Here is a 20953-nt window from a genome sequence, read left to right on the forward strand (position 1 = left end):
CTCTGCAATGGGAGGGCTCTGGCTGAAGCAATGAGTATTCAAGGCACGATGGTCTCAACTTGTTCATCCGGACACTCTTGATGCTTAAATCATGGTTAGGATTTCCCCACATTCAGAGATGTTATTATGTCTGCAGATGTCTGCCAGTTAAATTAGGATGGCTGTAGGGTCAAGTCTCTAACGGGGAAGGATTTTAGACAAAATCTGATCTGTAAAGTAACCCCAAACAAAAAAAAAATGAGCAGAACCTTGTTAGACAATCTCCTGGCCTTTGAGGTAGAGATGTTTTCAAAAGAGGAACTCCTCAGATTAACTTTTATTCTTCCAAAATTTGCTTGTGATGGGATTCATTAAGTTAAAAAGGGTGGCCCAGTGTAACAGAGTTCACCTCCTATGAGTCAGACTGAAGTCTAGCTACTGTTTTTTGGCAACATTTATATAGCATGCCTATGTTTGTCATCACTCCTCTTCATTTTCTAATGTCAGGATGAATCATTTTAGGAATGTTTATATCAATTCTGCATGAAACCAGACAAGCTACAGCTTACCGAGCTTCTGAGGTTCACAATTTTTTGTCAGTTGACAAGGCTGAAATCCTTTTTCTTTTTTCTTTTTCTTTTTCTTTTTCTTTTTCTTTTTCTTTTTCTTTTTCTTTTTCTTTTTCTTTTTCTTTTTCTTTTTCTTTTTCTTTTTCTTTTTCTTTTTCTTTTTCTTTTTCTTTTTCTTTTTCTTTTTCTTTTTCTTTTTCTTTTTCTTTTTCTTTTTCTTTTTCTTTTTCTTTTTTTTTCTTTTTTTCTTCTCCTCTTTCTTCTCCTCTTCCTCTTCCTCTCCCTCTTTCTTTCTCTCTTTCTTTTATCTCTTTTCTCTTTTTTCATATTTTTTCTTTTACTCCTTTTCCTTTTTCCCTTTCCTTTTTCCCTTTCCCTTTTCCCTTTCCCTTTTTCCCTTTCCCTTTTTCCCTTTTTCCCTTTCCCTTTTCCTTTTTCCCTTTCCCTTTTTCCCTTTCCCTTCCCTCCTTTCCCTTTTTCCCTTTCCTCCTTTTCTTGTTTTTCCTTTCTTTTTTCTCTTTTTCTTCCCCTTTGTGCTCTTCCTCATCCCTTTCTTTCTCTTTTTTTTCTCTTTTTTCTCTTTTTTTTTCTCTTTTTATCTCTTTTCTCTCTTTATCTATTCTCTCTATTTTATTTTTTTTTCTCTTTCCCTTCCCCTTTCTCTTTTCTCTTTTTTTTTCTTTTTTCCTTTTCCTTGTTTTCTTTTTTCCCTCTACAGGAGGGTTAATAAGTTGGTTGTGTTTAATTCTTTCCCCCTCTTCCAAGTTCTGCATCTTTCCCAAACCTGCTAAGTCTTTAATGTGTTTCTCTTGATCTGTGCAATGGCTCATCTGAGTCTGGATCAAGGCTGGGCTGATCAGCTGGGGTTCATGGAGCAGCTGGTTCATCCTGGCAGGCAGGCCTCATATCATGTTTTTTCCCCCAAAGTGAAAGTCGTCTTTGAAGGAGTTTCCCTTTAAGCAAACTCTGCGATGAGCTTTTTAATTCATAAAATCAGACAACAGATGAGGTTTGACTTTGTTCTTCCAGCTGTGGCACAGACCTTTGTAAGTTTGGGCACTATTTAGACTACTAACTACAGCACCAAACACAGACATTGGTGTGGTGCATCAGCTGGAGAGCAGTATCTCCACAGGAACTTGTAAGGAACTTTATTTGCCGAGCCACATGGGAGCTCATAACTTGGGCATCCCTTTCATCTCCTTTTTTCTGATAACAGATATTCTGCAGTATTATCCTGGTGTATGCATCAGCGCTGTAGTCAAAAAACGACATATTTCTAAAGATTCTTCACAGTTCTTATAGTCGAGATGTGCAGAAGAACTGGAAACTTTCAGAAATTAACTATTTTCTTGCTAGTTTGCTGTGGACCCACCCCAACTCCCTGCACCCCAAGATCTAAAAATAGTGTTGCACAATATTTCAATAGTATTTAATAACATTAAAATTATTTCAATAAGGTTTGTCCTGTTTCTGCCACAGTTAATTTGCATGCCATAGTATTTTAGTCAAATGAGTGTTGCAAATGGGGTTAATTTCACTCTTCAAAATGCAGAAAGAACTACTGAAAAGCTTACCATTTGTGACCTTTTGTTTAACAAAGTCTAATGCCCCTTCTCATTACAGGCTATTCAAGTTAGTGATTTACCTGTTGGGAAAACATTATTTAAGGAAAAGGAACTAAGAAAAAGCATTTTTTTATTTCAAGATTGGCTAATCTTTACAATTTGTACTCGGGCAGTATACTGGACAATATGGAAAAAACAAAAAACAAAGGGCTGCATGCAGCTCTTGCCATAGTACAGTTAATAGTCACTGGATTGTTTCTTAGGGCTCTCAGATCAAAAGGAGTAGGGGGAAATCCAAGTACTATTTGCCAAAACACATTCTAAAAACAGTTTTAATTGGTTTTGGTCTCAGCTTCAGAGGGGACATCCTGCATTGCTGAGGCCACTTTGATACACCTCTATTTGACCAAGGCTCATGTACTTACTGTCTTTCTTTCCAATTCAAGAGGGTGTTTCAGCATGTTCTTGACTTCACAGAACATAAACATATATCAGTTTAAATGTTTATATGAGGTGACTGTAAGAAAGATCTTAGAATCATAGAATCATTTCGGTCAGAAGAGACCCTCAAGATCATTGATTCCAACCATTAACCTAACTCAAGCACTGAACCATGTCCCTAAAAACCTCATCTATATGTCACCAGGGATGGTGACTCAGCCACTTCTCTGGGCAGATCTTGAGGCAGTTATTTAGCTGTACAGTGTTTTAAATATGAGTTATGGCAAATTGAAAGTAGAATAGATGATCAGAGACTTAGATATGTAAAATGGACAAGAGTGTCATAATTCACAAGATTATTGATACTGTTTCTCATAAAATCCTCATAGAGTAGTTGGTGAAGTATAGAGTAGATGAATGGGCAGGGAGGTAGGTGGAAAACTGGCTGAATTGATGGGCTGAAAGGATTGTGATCAGTAGCACAAAGACCAGCTGGCATTGTACCTCAGGGTTCAACAGTGCAAATGAAACAGAACTGGGAAGAGTTGTTGATACACTAGGTGGTTGTGCCACCATTTGAGGGACCTTGAGAGGCTGGAAAAGTGGGCTGACGGTAACCTCCTGAAGATCATGAAAGGGAATTGCCAAATCCTACCTCTGGTAAGGAATAACTCCTGGTGGACACCAAGTTGACCATGAGCCAGCAATGTGCTTTTGCAACAAAGAAGGCCAACAGTATCCTGGACTGTATTAGGCAGGGCATTGCCAGCAGGTTCAGGGAGGTGACCCTTCCCCTCTGCTCTGCATTGGTGAGATACATCTGGAGCTCTGTGTCCAGTTCTGGGTTCAAGCGGAACGTGCAGCACAAAGGGCCATGAAGATGATTAAGGAACTGGAGCATCTCTCAGATGATGAGAGGCTGAGAGAGGTGGAACTATTGGAGGAGTGAAGAAGTCTGAGCCAGATTCTTCTCAGTAGCACCCAGTGATGAGACAACACAAACTGAAATGCAGGAGATTCCATCTGAACTTAAGGGAAAAAACCCTCTTTCTATGAGGGTGGTACAGGTTGCCTAGAAAGTCTGTGGAGTCTCCATCCTTGGAGATATTCAGAAATTAACTGGACACTGTCCTGGGCTACCTGCTCTTGCAGACCCTGCTTGAGCAGAAGGATTGAAGTAGCCAGTCTCCAGAGGTGTTTTCTAGTCTCAGCTATTCTACAATTCTGTGATTTCATGAAGAACGTTAAATATATAAGAGGATATTTTCTTTGCACTTCATTACATGTGCCCAGTGGTCGGTTAATAACATGGGAAAGTGTACTCACTTTCGTGATTAAACTTCTGAAAAGCTGTCTTTGAATAACTTCTTAAGTTTCTGGAATATATTCTCTCACAGTCTGGAAAAAGCTACAGTTTGGAAACTAAATTGTGTTTAGAGAGATGAGATAAAATGAGTGTTTTGTGCAGTAAAAGTGTAAATACAATTTTCAAAGTTAAAATTACAAGTTCATAGGAGAGTCTTAAGTAGGAAGAGGCCTCTGGAGGTCATCTGGTTCAAACTTCTGATGCAAGGGCTGTAGATTAGGTTATCTAAGGACCTGTGTAGCTAAATTAGCATGAGAAATTGCACCATTTCTCTCTCTACTTACTCCATGATGAAGAATATTTTCTTACGTCCAGATGAAATTTCTCCTGAAGCAACTTGTGCCTCAGTCTCTTGTCCTGTCACTATGCATGGTAGGGAAGAGAGCATCTTCATTTTCTCTCTAACTATTGTTTAGGTATTGGAAGACACTCATCTCCCTGAGCCTTCTCTTCTGTGGGTTACACAAACACATTACCTTTTGACTTCTCTTGTATGTCAAGTTCTCCAATCCTCTCATCATCTTCGTGGCCTTTCACTGGACCATCTACACTGTAGATTCTACAGTCTTTCTCTCTCTTGAACTGGGAGTAATTCATTTTGTGCAGCCTAGATGATGGGCATGTTTCTTCTGGTAAGACTTAGCAACACAATAAGATTTTTCCAGAACTCTCTGAGGAACTCTCATGCCCAGTTATAGGTATCAAACTAGGCTACCCAAAGTCTAAAGAGAAGTAAAACTCTTTGTTATTGACAATTTTTTTAAAGTAGAGCAGAAAGGAGCTAGTCAGAAGGGTAATATGAAATATAACAGGTTTGAACCTATTCTGACAGGAGACAATGAGTATTCTGCCATTAACTTTAATGGAAGAAGGGAATGACAGACAACTTTATAGATGTGCTGAACTGGGACTGTGTGTAGTTGGACTAAGAAAATCACTCAACTTCCTGTGAAACACATAGAGGCCTGGGACATCCCAGACTGATGAATAAACTCTGCTAAGGGCTTTTAGAAAATCCCACAGGAGAACAGATCTTTTTGCTGCCACTATGCAACTTTGTAGCTGAGGGGCCGCTTACCTGCTCTTGTATGGAGAATTGGTCTTGATACCTTTGTTGGAAGACACTGCAACTAGCCATGGCAAATACTGGCCTTGTGTGAGGTTTGCTTCCCTTTATGCCTTATTTTGGGAGGCTAAGACTTGCTGAAATAATTCTGACTGGAAAGTTTATGTACTAAAATTTATAGGAAAACTTGAATAGTGACAAGGAATTAAATATGAGCCTGTCTAGTAATTAGTACTCTTAACAAGAATGCTCTTCCCCTTCAGGAAAGTGGAGTGGCTATCTAGGACATTGTATTTCCTCTTCTAGTTTTGCCAAGATGTAGTGAATACCAACATTTTATCTGTGTCTGCTGCTACATAAGAAACTGATGGGAGCTGATCCTTAGTCTTGAGGCCAGTGGTTTCCCACTTCACTACAGACTATCTTGGGAACACTAATGACAATGGTCCAGAACAGAGCCAAGAAGTGTCCTCACAAACATTGTGTATGATTGAGTATTTGGTGCTTGGATTCTACCTGGACCTCTTTTATTTATAATATAGATGTGCTCCTTTAATTTAACCACTCTCCTCAGAATTCGTATTGGTCTGTAGCAGTAGAAAAAAGAAAGACAGGAGTGTCATCTGTTGGATGTTGGATTTATGATGGAGCTTGGATCAGTCATTAACAGGTTCTAAGAAAGGCGTCAAAACTCAGTAGTAATATTTTCTATCAAAAAGAAACCAAAGGTGTTGGTTTATAGAAGGAAAGTGAAGAATCATTTTTTGAGGGATAGTTGCTCGTCCTGTTTATGTGTGAAACATTTGGTGTTTTTAGATACTGTGGTGTGGATAAAACTGTAAATAATATCATTCCTGTCTTCATGGTCACAAGTAAGTAGCCCTGAGGTGAGGGCATAAGTGCAGAGTGAGAGACTGGTGGCTGCAAAGTGATTTTTATGATGTGCCATGCAATCTGGTGTTTTCCTTTTCAAACTCTAAGCTCTTGTGAAGTGCAGCAAAATCTAGCTTTCATTTGGAAGAAACCATCAGTTGAGTGAGAATGATTGGCTCGAAAACTTGTGCCCTGACATTCAAGAACCAGAAGTCTCTTAAATGCCTTGATTTAGGAGTGAATGGGGTAGTTCCTGTTTTTTTAATGTGTCAATAGCAGAGGGAGTATTTCTGTATTGTATCCTCAGTTGGTACCATTGCTGAGTAATGCTTAGTCAAGTGGCTGTTCCAAATCCCACTCCTCTGTGATTAGAAGAAAGGGTTAAGACTGAGTGTAGACCAGCTATGCTCAGCTTCCTGAACTCTACTGATGCTACACTTGCTTTTTAAAAGGTATAGCTGCTGGTATAGCTGGTCAGGAATGACCTATTTACACCAGGTTCTGTCTTAACAACTGTACTTTGAATGATTTTGTTATTTTTTTGTTAATCAGAAGTGGTCCTTAATATATTTAATATTTTTAGTGCCCTACAGATACCAAAGCAACGTTTGGGGTCCACCTTAAAGTAGTAGGAGACTGGACAGGTATGTAGAAAAACAATTCCTTTTCAGAAACAAATACCTTTACTTGAACTGTTATCCCTTTCTGGCTTCAGCTCAATTATACCTTCACTGTGGTGTATTCTTACTAGAGATTGTACGTGCTTGTTTTCCAAAAGTTGTTTTTATTACGTTATTGATGCAACTCCTGCCTCATTCAGATGAATATCTCTTCAGATTACATGTTTTTCCAGCTATTAATACTAACATCTTCTGATTGCAATGTAATAATTTTCAGCGTTCCTCAGTTTCTGCCTCTTATTTTTGGTAGCCTGCTGCCCTTGTGCAGTTGCAGTGCCTCTGTGCGTGGTAGTGTCTGCAGAAATGCTGAAATGTGCAGCTCCCAGATAAGGGGATTTTGATGCCAGCAGTTTGGATGGCTGCCAGGTTAATTAATACCTATGGTACACTGAGATTACAGGTTGCTTTCATGTTCTTCCATGCTCTTCCATTGCTCTTTGAATGTCCTCCAGACCAGGGGTGTAAGCCAGGATTCCCCACAGAGGAGAATGGTAATTTGCTTCTCCCTGTGACAGTTGTATTCTCAAGTGATGGTTGTCATTATTCCTTGTCGGCTGGCTTTCTTCTTGCTTAGCATAGCATTTCCTTGTAAGGAAGACAAATACACAACACTATCGTGTTCATTTCTTATGAAGAAATGTTTTCCGTGTTAATTTGTATCAGCTCGTGTTTTTGTGGAACGAGTCAGATGAGCTTGTTGCCCTAAAAGGGATTAGACCAATGCAGGGAGGATAAATCCATCAATGTCTGTTGAACTTGTTGATCCAGCAGCATACATGGCTGTGGAAGCTGCTGAAACTTTAATAAGAAAGGTTGGGAGCACAATACCACATGCACATATTCTCCATAATCACCCTGATTTTCTTTTTCTGCTTGAAATATGGGCCTAGTTAGCCTCTGGTCTCCCCCAGTATGATGCCTCTTATTGTTAAGTTTCATTCCTACCTGGGAGAGGGCAGTAAGCTATTGGGATAAGTGGGGTGGAGAAATGCTAAATGAGTTTGCCATAAAAAGTGGCATCTTTGAAGTTTCCTGATTGCCTCTGTGGTGTGAATTACTCTGTGTTAGCGTTTAAATGTCATTCTCCCAACTCCGTCTATATATTCTCCACTGAGAGGCAAGTCTGCCTAGGTAGGACTGTGAGAGATTGAGGACACTATCACATTACAGAGACCATTTGTGGTCTGAGTTTTGCTCAACAGGGATATCTCTCTCGGGGTCAAATGTGCTGTCGAGAAGCAGGCAGTTTACTCAAGCCCTTTATGCCGCAACTGTACCGTGGAGCCCTGTTCTCACTCAGTCCCTTAAGCACTGTGGCTATTAATGGTCTCTAATCCGCTGACTGAGGGAGGATTATTATATTTGCCACGTTCCTTATAATCTTTCTTAAGTGTGCTCTAATGGCTGCTTCTGCAGCCAGGATATTGGGCTGGAAGAGTTTTTATGAGACATACTGTCATTTGAGCTCTTTTCATGACCTGTTCTTTCAGGCTTTATCCTATTTATTCAGATTCTCTTTTTTTATCACGTTTTCACATCCCTGACAGATTATGCCTGACACCAAAGAGAGTTAACAATTTCTTTCAGAAAACTTAATTACAAGCCTAAATTAAAAAGGATGCAAGAAAAGTGCAGATATGCTGTGAAATGCAAAGAAGAACTGGTTAGTTTGAGACATTTTTATTTGTGCTGGCTTCAGCTTCTGCTGCCTGCACTTGGGAGATGTGAAGGAACAATTTTCTGCCATTAGCTGTAAGGACTTGAGGGAGATACCACTGCTGGCAAAACAATTCTGCAAGTTATGTTTTGGGTCAAGTCTCTGACACCAAGTCTTATGTTTTGCAAATTTAATAGAATACCTCATGGCCTTAGTGACTTTGTTTTGTAGGTTGGAAAAGCAATGCATGTCAAGAGAAAAGATAAGGGGTAATAGAATTGTCAGCTCCTGATGAGAGGTTGCTGTTATCAGAAAGTAATTTATTGTCCATATCCCAGTGCATATAATTTTAGATATCCAATAGAAGAAGCTGCAAGAACTGGCTTCTGAAAAAGACAGCCACTCTAGAAATAGTTGTTTGCATAGGAGCACATATTTATTAGATTTTCAGGCAATACTTTTATTTGCTTTTTAAAGCAGTTGTTTGAATAATGAAAAACATAGGACAGAAAAAGTAGGGAAGAGAGGAAGAAACCACAGAAACAGTAGCTCTGAGAACTTTGCACACAAAACAGCAATCCAGGCCCCTAAGTGATGTATTTCGTGCTCCATTGAAATCAAATGGTGCTATCTGAGCTTAGAATTGCTGAGAACATGCCCTCGTCAGAAGCAGATTTGGATAAAGGCACAACATTCCCTCCCATTATGTAGGCAGCAGCATCCTTTAGATAAAGTTCCAATACAAATCTGAGCTCTTTTCTTTCTAATCTGTGTTGTGGTAGTATTAATAACTGTGTTGCGCTTAGATTTCATGTTCATCACAGAAAACAGAGACACATAGGCATGGGTATTGCTGTAATGTGCCCACAGATGGCTGTGTAGCAGATACTTTCACTGGAAATACTTCCCTTGGCTCCCTTTGTAGACTTCTGACCTGTTCATGTGTTTAGTTTAGGACGAGGTGAGCCAGGCCCCAATCATGGCTTTTTCTCTTCATTGTAAAGAGAGTCTAGATATATATGTCACTACCTCAGAGATAGCTAGTTTAGTTAATTGACAATTAGTTGTGATTTTTCCCATGTAAAGGTCCTTAACATGATTTTTCCATCTTTTGCCATGTGCACTGGGTATTGTGAATAGTGAAACAGCTGTTACAGACCTCTCTAAGGTATGGCTTTGTGATAATGTAATTACTGTCCTTGTGCTGACATGTAACTACTTAAGTCTGCACCTATTGTATTAACAAAACATTTTGTGGCATTGTGGTGGTTCATACTATTAATGCAATTATCTCATCATATTACAGATGTGAAACCTGTGGCTGTAAACCACAGCTTGATTAGGATGTCATAACTTAGACGCCTAAGTTACGATGGGTTTACAGTGGCTGATCTGTGGTAATTGCAAACATGAAGCCCTGCTGGTTGGGTTAGCCCTGTGGCTCAGCGCCAAGTCATAGAATCGTAGAATCATTTCAGTTGAAAGAGAGCCTCAGGATCATCGAGTCCAACCTTAAGCTAACCTAACTCTAGCACTAAACCATGTCCCTAAGAACCTCATCTAAACACCTTTTAAACACCTCCAGAGATGGTGACTCCACCACTTCCCCAGGCAGCCTGTTCCAATGCCTGATAACCCTTTCCTTGAAGAATTTTTTCCTAGTATCCAATCTAAACCTCCAAGTCAGCCTGTCTTTCTCTGAGGCTGCCTGGCAGTTACTGCAGCTGAGCTGGTGGATGGCAACTTTAAATCCTACAGTAACACTGAACTCCCTGTGATCGCTTGTGCACAACTCAGAACAGTGAGATCCGTGGATTAGTTATTCATAATTAGCTGATCTTTTTACTAGCCTCTACTCTATAAACACTTATTTTGTTCTGCTTCTCTCGTATCTCTGTAGTCACCTGTTTCCCCTTCAGCTTTGAAAAAAATGTTGGCTTAGTATTTACAAAAGGGTGTTTTGCAAGTTTTTTTGTCCTGCTTACTGCCTGCTTTGTCCTCAGTGTTTTCATCTATCAGCCTTATGCTTCCTCTGTCCTTGCTGCTGCCTCAAGCCCTGATGCTTGTTTAGTTTTTAAGCTGACATTTCATCTGGCACCTCCAGAGGGAAAAATAGAGGCCAGAGGCCATGCCTGGTGTCCAACCACTTGACAGCAGTGAAAAAAACCACAGCAGTTTATCAGGACAATGTGTCGCATTCACTAGACAAACTTCAGGGTGTGAGACAGAAAGTGATATTGATGATGTCAAAATAATAGACTTCTGAAGCCATACAGCATGTTTTCATGGAAAACAAATACACAGCACTTCGAGGTGTTAAGGTGAACTGCATGCCTTAAGGCAATAAAACACTGCTGTTATGTTGCAGTGTGTTGCTGGTACAAATTGATGTGGGACCGTGTTTACATTGCTGCTGTCTGTGCTCTATGGGAGTTTTTATCTTGCAGTGACATCATCCTGCTGTGTAGTTACGTATAATCATGCAGACATTCACAAGACCTGTCTGCCATTCTGAGCAGTGTAGTATTTATTGTGGGGATGCCATAGGAGCACTTTAATACCACCCTTTGAATCCGAGACCTCTGGCCTAGAGGTTACTAAATGTCATGGCAGCAGGAGATGTTGATGTGTGTGGGAACTCTGCAGCTAGAACCAGAACAGATAGATCACAGGGTACCAATCTGCATCACCCTGGTAAACTCTAGGTTTCATCAGAAAATACCTATCTTCGCTTAATTCTTCCCATTAGAGATGAGAGGATACACACGGTCACCAGGTCATTTAGGTACTGAGTCTCTTATTTTGAACCTGACTTGGTATGATGTGATTTTTTGTCAGATATTGCCACAGTCCATTTTCTGGAAGGTCCAGATTTGGAGCAGGAAGCTTCAGGGAAAGAGGAAAAAAAAAAAGGGCAAAACATTTTTCAGTTAAAAACAATAATTTTCCAGAACATGGCAAATTTATGAAAACATGTATCTTGCTTAACTCCCTATGGGCTAAAACCTGAGACAGCAAGAAGTACACACCCCAGATTCCTTGTTTTTCTACAGAAAAAAATTTAAGGCAGTTGTTACAATTTTGGAAGCTGACTAAGGTTTTTTTTCATGCTCAGCAGAAGTGTGAGCTCACATTCTAAGGGGCTCTTTAGGGAAGATTGATCTAAACTTGCTGGGCTGGGAGGGTTTGTCAAATTGTTTAGGAGTATGTACGTGGCCTTGTTAAGCTCTTGCAGCTCCTGGTTTATAGAAAGCCTGAAGCACCCCAAGGCTTGCTGTGCATTGCTGCACTCAGCTGGAGTTTATCAGCAAGTGTAGGAGCTAGCAAAGAAGCAATATTTTATTTTCAGTAACCCCAGGGACGGTTTCAGACATATTAAAGTAATGGATCATTCAGTGAGTGTCTACGATATTCTTAGTAGATTTTGGTTCACACTGGAAGAATGCGTGAAGCAGAAGATGACAAGAAGGAATAATAACACTACAAAGTCTGCCCGCAGGGTGTGACAAGGTTGTCCCAGGATCACTGTAACTGCTACTGGGTTTCTTTAAAAATATTTAGTCATTGGTGATGAAGATCAACTCTCGCTTTTACCTCAAGCTCTGTTTGATTTAGGCCTTTTGCATTCCATAGTAACATGTATTTTGTTGTGTTTAGTTATTCCATGAGATTCCTGGCAGGCTGTAAAGGCGTTAATGATGTGGTACTGTAAGTTGTTCCAGAAGAAATTGATGTGTGGTTTTGGAAGTAAAAGACAGAGATGGAATAGATGTTATTTTCCCCTGTTAGATTTTATTACTACTGATTCTTAAGTTGTCAGTGAATCCTACTTACACTTCTGAGGGAGATATCAGAATATAGTGCTAAAAAGGTTTAATTGTGTTTCTTTGTTATATAATATGACATTAGTAATAAGAGTAATACTGTTACATTACTGGGAGGTTAAAATGCCTTAACAATATAATTAGCCAAAGTGTGCCATAAGAAGTACTTGTTTTATTCTTAATTGCCATTAACATTCATTAATTATTAGATTTATGAATGCAAACAATCTCAGTAAAAGACAAAATTAAGAGAATGGAGAAAAGGAAACAGAACATATTTAGCTTCCTGGCTTGATGCTGAAAGCTCCTTTGCTCTTTTTAAAGAATTAATGCTGAAGATGCTGAAGATGCTGAATTTTTTACTCTAGACCTGGATTGGTTTACATTAGTTAAACTCCAGCTGACTTACTGTCAGAAAGAGTATAATTTCAGTCAGCTCCGATTTGAACAGTTAATGAGTTTCACCTCTACAGGGAAAAAGAGGTTTTAGGTGAGAAAGTTGTCTTGGAAGAAATTTTTTCCTCTGGAGGAGGAGTTCTTGCTTCAAGCATCGAGTCATTTGTAGTCTTCCACCTTTTGCATATCCCAGTCTCTTCTTAATCATGTAATAATTACAGAAAATTATATGGCTGAATGATGTAAATTATTTTTATCCTTGGACGTAATACACAAAGGATATGTGGATGTTGCTGTAGTTAAGAACCGATACAAGAATACAAGGTTGAAGCATTCCTTGTTCTGCCTCAGATGTTTTAAGTACCTTTATGAACTACAGGAATTAAGCCTGTGGAGCACATTAGCATGTATCAGCTGATGGGATCTAAATTAATTTAGTGAAAACAGCAGAAGGTGCTTTGGAAATAGAGTCACAAGATAAAAGGCGCCAGGACATGTATTTCGGTGGGTGTCCAGGCAAATTCCTGTATTTACAATTACTATTTATATGCTGTGTTTGCCTATTGAAGAAGGCAGAGTTACTGTTCTGGAGTTGCCTGTGATTTACCCAATCGTGGCTTAGTTTCACCATTTTTCTGTTAATATTTACCTATGGATGCTTAGAAAACTCCCATTCTTTTACTTTCTGTGCAGAGGAACACAGTTGTTTCAAGCAATGAATATACAAAGTCTTACTGGACTTTCAGGTTCCTTTGTGTGAGCACCTTAAACAATCTCAGGTGCATGATGGTTTCCAGAGGAATGGGAGAGTTCACATCAAAATGCCAGCTCTTCATGCATGCCTGCGCTTCCCTGGGGGAAACAGTGGACTCCTTGAGATGCCATTCAAGTTTTGTTGAAGAATCCCTACCAAAACATCTTGCTTTGTTCCCAGTTCAATGAAACTTTTCCCTCAGGGACAGAAAGAAAACAGAGACACGCTTCAGACTTGGAATTATGAGTTACCACAATTTAACTAACAATTGCAAGTTAAAATATCTGAAAAGTAGATTTGGAAGGTTTCTTTTTGGAATCCTTTTTTTTTTTTTTTTCCAAAAATTCTCTAGTTTTTAGAAAAAAAAAGATTGGATTTTGAACATTAAAAAAATAGGGAAAACTTCTGTAGACACTGTTGATGTATATAAACTTTATAATCAGAATGGACAGTTATCTTTGTGCACTCCCAACTTCCTCATGATGGTTTAGAATTTCTTAGAATAATTTCTATATAGAAGTTTACATAAGTCAAACTCAAACCTTGGGGTTTAATGAGTCTGCAGATTTTTCAGCTTCAACCTTTGGATGTCCTTGGGCTCTTTAGGTGTTGTTTGTGCGAATTAAGCTCAGCTTTTTGATGATGTCATAATTTAGTGTTTTTTCCTTTTTTTTTTTTTTTCACCTTTCCTCCTTCATTTCAGGGCAAGAAGCACCACTGCAAAATGTGTGTGCATTTTTGTTGTTGCCTCCTTGTGTGCAAATACTTACAGAAATTGAGTGTGGCACCTTTGAACCTTCTGTTTGGTTGATCTGTTGTGCTAAGCCCAGGTTTTGAGACCTTGCATTTGTCTGGCTCTTTGCTTTCTGCACCCTCTCCACTAATGTTCCTTTTAAATACAGAAGTGGGATTGCTTTACATTGATTTGGCCTGTGGTATGATTTGAAGTATAGATCTCTTTTGCCATAAAGACCACCAGAAGTGCTGCTTGCTGGGATATTCAGAAGACTATCTGTCATGCTACCTTGTATTGCTCCATATTCCTTGGTCTCGCCTACCTGTCTGCTTAATTCTACAGGTGCCTTGTCTAAGCTTGGACATTATTTACTTGGAATTTGTTCTGTGCTCAGCATGGGACAGTCATAATGCTTAATTAAAACTCCCACAACATCGCACATGTCATCAGGATCAAAAAAACATGATCAAATGACATTTTCACCCTATTTACATATGTAATATTGTATAGTTCCTTGGTGGCATGATATTAGTGCTGAAGCTATGCTGTCTCCTTTATTGCAATAATTTTTTCTCCTTCATTCTGTAAGTGTATTTACCCACCAGTTTTGCCAGCTGCAAGTCATGGAATCGTAGAACAGTTTGGGTTGGAAGGGACTTTCAAAGGTCATCTAATCCAACCCCCCTGCAAAGAGCAGGGACATCTTCAACCAGATCAGGTTGCTCAGAGCCTTGTCCAGCCTGATCTTGAATGTTTCCAGGGATGGGGCATCCTTACCCCAAATTTTTGACTTCCTTGAAACAGCAACTGGTCATTCCAAAATCTCTTTCTATTCCAAGATTCATTAAAATAAGTGAAGCAAATGCTGCACCCCAAATTTTAGCACTTTTTTCCTATGGCCCCTTCCAACCCAGCTTTCCATTCATGTGCCACAAACACCTTTGTGTTGCTCCATCCAGTCCTTTGACTTCTGTTTACGTGTTGTTTCTCTGATTCATCAAGCTCTAGCTGGAAAATTTTTGTTTTTCTATAAGGAAATACAGTCTCTTTTCCACAAATTCTTGAGGGGCAACTTGTAGCTACAGCTCTTTTCTGCCCCAGTCCTCCCCTGAAAATCTGTCCATTAAATCATAAAGGTTATTAAAAAAAAAATCTGTCACCATATGGTTATCGACTGCAAAAATAGGGTCCCTGTGGAAAAAAAACATTACATGACAGCTGCAGAAGTGTTGTACTGTAGTCCTGTGTTTTAGTGTAGTCCAGTACTGGACTATGAACCTAGTGATCGCATACCTCCCACAGATGTGGGAGCAAGTTCCTAATGGGAATGGAGTCAAACTGCCAGGGCAATCCATTTTTTAATATAAAGGCATTGTTTTGTGAGCGTCAGTTGACTAAATTAATTTTTAATTAAAACCCAATTTTAAAATTTTTATCAGGCTTTGAAATTCCCAAAGAAAGCAAGGCAGAAATGCCGTAAATACTCTATAAAGTTTAAGATGCTGCAAGGTAAATTAATTGCTAGAGTGCGTCCAAATTTTGAGTGAAATTTGGAATGGTGGTTGCTACGTGCAGAACGTGGCATTTCTTAATGAGACAGATGTCTCAATTATCTCCGTATTAAACAAATTCCTGTGAGGAGAGACTGTAGGAGGGAATTTTTAGGCTGGAAATCACTTTCCAAAATGTGAATGGGGTTGCAGCCTTGCCCATTGTGCTATGCGAAGCAGAGTCTGCCGTGACTGCAATAAATGGCGCTTTGGAATGAAGGGCAGCAGCTGATGGGCTGGGTGCAGCGTGTATTTTGTTTCACTGACATTATAATCCATATTTTGGCTGCTCAGGCATGTTCTTGTTCTTCCTCTTTTTCTTTATTTAAAGCATTTTTTTCTCAGAATGGACATCAAGTGACAGAGCTTGTTTCCAAAAGGATATGATACTTCTTGTTTATATAGTTTGTGACACTTGTAGCAGATATGACCAAAGTACACTAAAATGAAATAATATTCCATGAGAGGCAAGTTTTGCAGGGGGAGGTAGTATCTTTTATTAAAGCGACTGAAACAGAAGAAAGAAAATAACAGGCACTCTTTCAGGCATGCAGTTCCTTTAGTGGGTTTGACAAAGAGGCAACAAAGTCAAAGTAAAGAGCAGGGAATGAGAATTTTATCCTTGAGAAATATAAACAATAAAATTGCTTGGTAAATGCATAGAAGATGCCCTTTCCATCCGTCGTCCCCCTCCAGCCCCCAGTTTGTTGTTTTTTTGTTGTTTTTTTTTTTTTTTCAAGTTGATTTACCTTTTACATGAGAAATGTTTATTTCTCAGAAGTTAATATGGTCAAAAATACTGTCTGAAAGCCAAAAATATCACTTGTAAATGCTCGCCCCACTGCCTCTTAGGATTTGCATGTCTCTGGCTTGCTTTATCTTCTTTTGGCTAGGTTCCCAGTTTAGGGTGTATTTGCCATAATATGCTGTGGTCTCACTCTCTCCTGGAGAGAAAAAGCACTTGAATCACAGCAGATACAGCCCAGCTGGCAACTAACTGGGAAAAGAGATGGGCATGCGAGAGAACACCACTGTGACTTGCATGAAGTGCTGCACTTTATTTATATATACGTGTCCACACACATCGCTAAACTTTCAGGATTTGAGTGTGTTTTTTACCTTTTTTTTTTTTTTTTTTTAATCCTAAAATCTCAGAATCCTATGTAAAACAGGTTTTGATTTAAAGTATTTGACCATCCATAAACAGCAACATTTAGATAGTGCTTTATGCAAAGCATCACTGTGTTTTTAGTAATTTGAAAGGACCCTGTCCTGTATGTAGAAGCTGATAAACAGTGGGTGGCTGCTTGGATTTGTAACTTACCTGACAAGAGAAAATTTCAAGTTATGCTGTAATAAATACGACTATGAGAAAGAGAGAATGCTTCTCTGCTGGGGAGAGAGCCTGGAAGGTCTATGCATCCAGATATGCACATTTATGTTTTTATGTATGTTGGATGAGCGGGTACTCAGTGGAGGGTGGCATTTACCAAGGGCATTTTTCTGTGTTAAAGAGGGATTTTGGGGAGAGGAAGAGTTTCAGAGATTATTGGCTGTTTTGAATTTTGCTGAAATGGCTGCTGTGATAATCTTACAGTGCTGTCATTGATAACTAGCACACCTACAGCCTCCAAGAAGCCTCCTTGCGTTATATAAAATGAAAATAAATCAGTGGGCAGTTTGTGCACTTCATTGCAATAAGCAGTTTTAAGGACTATCTCTTCCCATAAATTTAACATATTCCCTTATTCATTAAGCACACTGTAAGTGCCATTTCCTCAAGGAAAATGCCACAGACACCCACACACATTTTCAAAGCCAAAGCTGTGATGCTTTGCTGTGCTTTGCCAAGTGGCTGGTGCCAGCCTGACGCCACGGGGCTTTCCCTTGAGGATTTCACATGCACGGTGTTAGCCGAGCATCTCTTGAGCTTAGCTGTGACTGGTTTGAAAAAGGAAAGATTTTTAATTAAAGGAAGGCATTTTTATAATTTCTCTTATTTTATAATTTCTCTTTAATAGGTTGAGGCGATTATGCTAATTATGCCCTATTATTTTTTCTCAGTGCAGTTTCCAAATAAAGCAGCATTTCACTGATTCAAAAAATTGTTTCTTTAAAAGTCCCCCATACTTCTCAACACATATGTACCAGCAAATGCCATTTCCGTGTGAAGAGTTTTTTGTCATTTCTGTACCACTTTGTATTGCGGCATTTGTGATGGTACATCGATGCATTGCTATATGCCAGATCATGGCTGGTAACTAGAATAATCAAAAGACAGATATCTAATGACAGCTTATAGTTCTTAGAACTGGCAAAATCACTTTTTCAGGAAAATACATGTCAAACCATTTCCTCACAATGATGTGAGGAACTATGTGATCTAAATCACGCTAAACCACTGATCTTTTGTTTTAGAAAATAGTTATCCATGTAGTATTACAATGTAGTGTAGTAACATTTTCAAGTTGTTCTCTCCCATTCAAGGCTGGGAATGCTTTTTCTGTTGACTTGATTAGTAACAGACTTTCTGTCATGTAAAACATGTCTATTTAGTGTTTCATTACATTTATAACATGATAGTTGAAAGATGGAGATGATGATCCAGTAGAAAATTCTGCAACACATTTTAAGGAAAATCTACTCAGGAACTCATTCTAAATCAGCAAATATATGTATTTCTAAGAAATTATTCATTAAGAGTAAATGAAAACTACATGGACTAGGTTATATATAGCAACTTATGTTCAGGGAGTGGCATGGCTTAGGTTCTCAAGAACTACTTCTCTAATTCAGATGTAAGAAGAAATAACAGAATTGCTCTCAGCATGGTAAAATTAAACAAAACTTTTGCTACACTTCTTCATCCACTTGTGTGCATTACATTTTATCACCTATCCAAAAAAAAGAGCAAAACAATATCTAATGGCTCATTTCATTTGCCAGTCATTCAAATGATTTCCTGCTAAGGTTTTGATATTGCCCTTTGAGAGATGTTATAAGAAATGGAGCCTCAAATGTGATTAGATCTTTGGAAAAAATGTACATTTCTTCCCAGTGGATCATCCCCAGTTGACTAGCAAAATTTATATAGAAAATAAGATCCAGCTGGGCTCTGATCACTTTATCCTGTGTTATGCTTCAGTGCAACTAGTGCTAGGAGTGTTTTTAGAGAACTTGTGTGTTCTCTGGAAGACCCAGGCAGCTGAAAACACAAGAGAAATGATTTTTTTATATAAATGTAGTCCCTTAATACCTTTTTCTTCTTTTGTTTCTTATTTGGAGCCTTGTTACTATTATTTCTAGCATTTTAGTTTAGCTAAGTAGTTGGCTGGGCAGGCGTTACCCCCACAGGGTGTATATCAGCGCCATTTTGTCCAAGCACTCTCTGTAAATGTTCAGTGTATTTCAGGTTTTGGTCTGTCCACCAGCACGGACCCCGAGGACAACTTAGCACCTTCAGTGTAGGTATTTGAACAACTCAGCTGTGAGGAGGTAAAAGCTGTTGTCGGTATTTTACAGATGCTGGACTGAGGTTAAGATGGCTTAGAGCTGTGATATGGTTAATGACCTCACTAACATCTGTTAAGCCTCAGTGATTATCAACATGGTTCACAGCTGTGGTTGGAGAGAAGAGAGTAGATTGCAAGGGCTGGGTGATCTCCCAGTACCTTAGATTACAAGGTGGGGAATGAAGGTGAATTAACAAGGAAAGTCCCGTTCTCTTTTGCAAAATCTTTTTTCTTTAGCATTTTTCCTTCCTCTCCCATCCCTGCCCCAACAAAGAGAAGCCAGTGTGCAACCTGCCCAGCATGTACAAAGCCCAGAGCAGGGCAGTGTCTTGACTCCGTGTTTATCATCTCTGGGGACAGTTGCCTCCTAACCTTCTGTGTCTTCCTCCTCAAACAGGTGTGGGTTTGCAGTTTTATCCAAGGGTAACAATCAATGGAAGCAGCACAAAACATCAATATTCATTTTTTTTCCCCATAAGCAGACCTGCCAACTATATCAGTTAGTGAAATTTAGGGTGAATTTTAAGAAAAGAGTTGGCACAAAGAACTAGAACATGCTTGGCAGTGATGTCTTTATCAAGTCATCCTTTGGTAGTCTGAAATTTGCTAGTGCTTCCCTCCTGTTCTGTTGTAATGGAGGAATACTTTGTCCAAGACTGGCCTGTTGCGTGTTTTGGTTATACAAAGCATTTTGTAGATACTTACCCTCAAAAGCAGTGGCTGAAGGTAAAGTATAATCTTACCAGCCTTAAATCACCCTTTATGTTGCACAGGGGAAGGTTAATTAAATCTTGAATCTAATCTCATGTAACTGTTCCCTCCAAATTCTTTTGTCCTATCTGCTTTTACCTGGGGGAGAATAAAGCAGATGGAGGCTCTTCTCAGTGGTGCCCAGTAACAGAACAAGAGGCAATGGGTGCAAATTGAAATACAGGATATTCTTTTTAAGTGTAAGAAAAAACTTTTCCACTGGGTGAGTGGTCAGGCACAGGAACAGGTTGCTCAGGGGGGTTGTGGAGTGTCCACCCCTGGAGATATTAAAAAACTAACTGAACGTGGCCATGAGCAACCTTCTCTTGCTGACCCTGTTCAGAGCAGGGGCCTGGACTAGATGATCTCCAGAGAGCCCTTCCACCCTCAACTATTCTGAGATTCTGCAAAGTTATTATACAGTAGTTTATTTCCATATTTAAGTATAATAATAAAGCTGTGTCTGTATTAGTAAGAACATGAAATGATCCCATGCTTATGGTCTAAACTAATACCAAATATGAATAGACAAAAACCCACAAATTAGTTCCCAATGGCTAGTGGTGTTTTTGTTATGGTATGGAATTTTAGCCTTGGATGGGATTAACTCCATCATTTTGTGGCTGCCATTTAAATACGTTTGATGAAAAGTTCTTGTAGCTTGTTCAAATTTATAAAATATATTACATTTATGAACCTATTTATAGACGTGACCAAAAATGCCAGTGCATGTGTGCCCGAGGATGCATACTGATGTTTGATAGATTTGGTGGCAAAATAATATACACAGCTGGAAATTATGTGACCATGACAGCCCAAGAATAACACTGTGGAGTCATGATAATTATTTCCATGAAGACATCAGCTCAGTGCTCAGCAGCAATAAAGAGAAAAACTATTAAAAGAGTAGAGAATAAAGCAGAAGAGATGACTGTGCAGCTGGGTATTTCTGTGATGCTCCCAGGACTTGATTCCTGTGTGCAGGCCTGGTCTTCATCTCTCAGACAAGATACTGGACAGGGTTCAGGAAGGAATGACAAAAGATGGTCAAAAGCATGGAAAGGCTTCCGAACATGGGACAACTGAGTATGCAGGGACTGGAAAAGAGATAATTTAGGGGAATATAGCAGTTGTCTACAAAATCGTGCATAACACTGGAAGAGGGACTGGGTAGGACCTGACTGTTCATGCTTTCTAGCAGTATCAGAACATTTGGCTGTCAAATACAGTCA

The 20953-nt window shown here is 39.2% G+C and overlaps 1 protein-coding gene across 1 annotated transcript in view; it reads left to right on the forward strand.

The window, feature by feature from the left end:
* Positions 1-20953, forward strand: part of NOX4 (NADPH oxidase 4) — a 109015-nt gene that overhangs the window by 42654 nt on the left and 45408 nt on the right. Inside the window, exon 12 of the mRNA XM_082056558.1 lies at positions 6446-6506. Within this exon, the coding sequence (XP_081912684.1) occupies positions 6446-6506 (61 nt within the window). The remainder of the gene's footprint in view (positions 1-6445; positions 6507-20953) is intronic.

Source organism: Streptopelia decaocto (assembly GCF_964273445.1).
Source record: "Streptopelia decaocto genome assembly, chromosome: 1".
NCBI lineage: Eukaryota > Metazoa > Chordata > Aves > Columbiformes > Columbidae > Streptopelia > Streptopelia decaocto.